This window comes from Silene latifolia, chromosome 8 (genome assembly GCF_048544455.1).
Source record: "Silene latifolia isolate original U9 population chromosome 8, ASM4854445v1, whole genome shotgun sequence".
Lineage (NCBI taxonomy): Eukaryota > Viridiplantae > Streptophyta > Magnoliopsida > Caryophyllales > Caryophyllaceae > Silene > Silene latifolia.
The window spans coordinates 90,435,257-90,438,640 of NC_133533.1; the positions used below are offsets into that span (position 1 = coordinate 90,435,257).

Below are 3,384 nucleotides of genomic sequence, written 5' to 3' on the forward strand. Positions count from 1 at the left end.
GTAGACACAGGATACACTTTTTTAACCGCAGTGAAACCAGAGTCATGAAGCATTTGCCTCAACCACCAAAAATTAGGGTTTAAACCATTTCCATTTCCATCATATCGAACCGGGAGATTATGGAGAATGCAAGTAAAAGGTTGTGCGTAACGATTACGTGATTGTAGCTCTGATACACCAGCCATATTTTTTTTAGAGAGAAATTAAAGAGTAAATGTTTGATAATTTAGATTTTGACCTAAAAGACATATTTATAGAATTATTTTGGTCAAATTGAATATTATTGGTCAAACTGAATATTTATTAAAGTTCTGATAAAGTTTTGCATGCAGTGGTCAAACTGAGAAATCTAATCAAATAATAACAACGCTTGAATTGAAAAATCGTTCTTTCATAATTAAAAATGATAACGGTTACAAGAAACCCGTATCTATAACATAACAACGGGTACCACAAACCGTTGTTGGTGCTAATTTAGTAACGGTTTTCGAAACGCCATTTTCTTAAACTAGTAACGGTTGTCTAACAACCGTTGATAAGAGCGATTTTATAACGAGCTTTTGGAAACCGTAAAACGTTTTTGATAACGGTTTGTTAAGTAGCCGTTGTCACATTATAATAACAACCATTTTCGTAGGAAACCGTTATTCGCATTATCGCGGTCTAGGTTTCCGCCAAAATTTGGAAAACTGTAATCTAAGTGTCGTTATTAAATGCATTAAACCGTTGTGATATGCTCCTTATTGATTGCCAGATTTGGCGTAGTGTACCTTTTGCTTTTGGCATTCCTCTCCAGTAAGCAACCTCTCAATCTTATATACTTCTTGACTTCATGAACCCGTCTCAGCAGCTGGCTCAGATACCAAGGCAATCTCCAGAGGATCCCTGCTTAAACACATAGCAAGACACTCATCAATAGTAAAATCAACAACATCGATACTATGACAAGTTTCTTCTATCATGTGATGTTTTAAAGCATTTTCTAAGTTAAAAACAATTGTATCATCCCCCACAGCTAAAGTCAGTCTCTCTTGCCTAACATTTATACCGCCCCCGTTGTGTGAAGGAATGGTCTACCCAAGATGATAGGAATTTGGTTGTCCTAAGCTATATCTAAGACAACAAAATCAACGGGAATGAAGAATTTCCCAACTCGAATGGGAACATCCTCCAAAACACCCAATGGGTGTTTAATAGATCGGCCAGCCATCTGCAATGTCATATTAGTAACAGTCATTTGACCCATGTTTAAATTCTTACACATAGAACAAGGCATGACACTAACGATAGCTCCTAAATCACAAAGAGCTTTAATAATAAAAAGATGACCGATATGACAAGGAATGGAAAAACTCCATGGATCCTTAAGCTTAGGTGGTGAATTAGCTTGAAATACGGCGCTGCACTTTTGAGTAAAAGCAACGGTCTCCACTTCATCAAAGGACCTCTTCCTTGTCAATATCTCCATCATAAACTTCATAAAACCCGGCACTTGAGTGATCAACTCAGTAAAACGAACACTTACATGCAAGTTCTTCACTACCTCCATAAACCTTCCAAACTGCTTGTCCGGGTTAGACTTTTGTTCACGATGCGGAAAAGGTAGTGTAATAGTAATCAGCTCGGCTTCCTTTGCTTTAAAATTGATTTTTAAAACACCGTCATCAATCAGAGGGGTAACTCGATCGAGCCTAGATGTCACTCGATCGAGCACCGAACTTCCTCGATCGAGCCCGGGGCTATTCGATCAAGGAACCAACATTGTTCCATCTTTTTTCTTTTTCTCGCTTTTATTCTCGTCTCGTGTTTCAGTTTCGCCGACTTCTTTTTCATTGTCACTTAGCTCCAAATTACCCAATCCTTTAGGATGCATGCATGGTACCTCATCTTCATTAGTGGGCAATAACTCTTCATTACTTGGCAATTCTGTATTTTGATATGTGGTACCGCTCCTCAATTGAATGACATTAGCTTGCTCATGAGCTTTCTTACCTTGAGGAGGAAGATTTTCGGGCTCTTTTGAAGAATTATGAACTGCCATCTGAGCCACTTGGGTATCCAACATGTTATTATGGCAATCTTTGACACCCTCACATACCAAGGTGCCTTACCAGGACCACCCTAGCATGAGAGACATCACCATCTCGGTTGCTCGAGGTTAGTATATAAAAGTTACCAAACCAAAACAACATTTATTAAAGTCTAATAGTTAATGATTACATGTTCCAATACCAAAACCAAATTAAAAGATTACTAATGTTCAACAACTACAACTGAAAGGTAAATCTCATGACAGCGGAAGCTATACTCGAGTGATGACTCCCCATCTCGTCCCCATAGCTAGTAGTCATCATCACCTGTCACAATCTTCGCACAATCCCCGAATGGATCACCAAATATTAATAAAACAACAACGGGGTCAGTTTATTGCATAATCAACATAAGACAAGTATGATAAGATAAACAGCTGATCATCATCCACCTCCACACCCAATCACAACATGTAACTGATTACACACTAACATGTGTATTCCTGCAAGTGGGGGACCGCAGCCGTACCCACCTAAGCCCCGCTCATCAACGAGCGATAACCCTGTCCATTAATGTGCACATCCCCTCCCGTGGCGGGTTCCATAGAAGGCAAAACTAGGGCGTGAAGCCATTCCCACAACTGACTCCACTCAGCCGAGGACACACCTCGCGAACATCACCATCAACCATCACAACTCCAACACCCAACTCCAATCCAACAACAGCAAATAATCACAATATCAATCGTACAACAATCACAATACAATCTTAAATCAATTAACAGTTAACCGAGTAGGGAAACCCTACCTTAGCACAAACTGCAATGAGATACACAAGCAAGCTAGGAAGGCTCCTCTACAAAGTCTTCACCTAACCACAATCACATAATACCAATTACCATATGCCAAAACCTCTTTTCCCCAAATCACAAATTAGGGCAAACTCTAAAAGATAAATCAATGGAACCTATGAAATCAATGGCTTGCCGACACAATCGACACAACGAAAGATGAACTAGTCTCACGAACGATCCGCGCACTTGAGAGAGAGATTTGGAGAGGATTATAGTTACGTTGTTTGCTTAGGTTTTGTTAAAATTATTAGAAACTGTAAATCGCGTTTTAAGTAACTCTAATCCTTTCTAAATCAAACCGCGAAAATAATACCCGTCAGACCGGATACTCGGTCGAGTATAGAGTATACTCGACCGATTATCCTCTACTTGGTCGAGTATTCCCATACTTGGTCGTGTATTACTGGGCAGTAAACTGTCCAGAAACACACAACACACTTACTCGGCTGAGTAACAAACTTAGAAAACCGTGGTATTACAGTCTTCCCTCCTTAAAAAGA

General features: G+C 39.6%; 1 protein-coding gene across 1 annotated transcript; it reads right to left on the reverse strand.

Annotated features, from left to right (window-relative positions):
- Positions 1-1,102: 1,102 nt before the first annotated feature.
- On the reverse strand, positions 1,103-2,041 carry LOC141595489 (uncharacterized). The gene is made up of 2 exons (XM_074415457.1): positions 1,757-2,041; positions 1,103-1,630 (listed from the first exon to the last, which is right to left on the reverse strand). The coding sequence occupies exons 1-2, from the start codon at positions 2,039-2,041 to the stop codon at positions 1,103-1,105; spliced, it is 813 nt and encodes a 270-aa protein (XP_074271558.1).
- Positions 2,042-3,384: the final 1,343 nt, after the last annotated feature.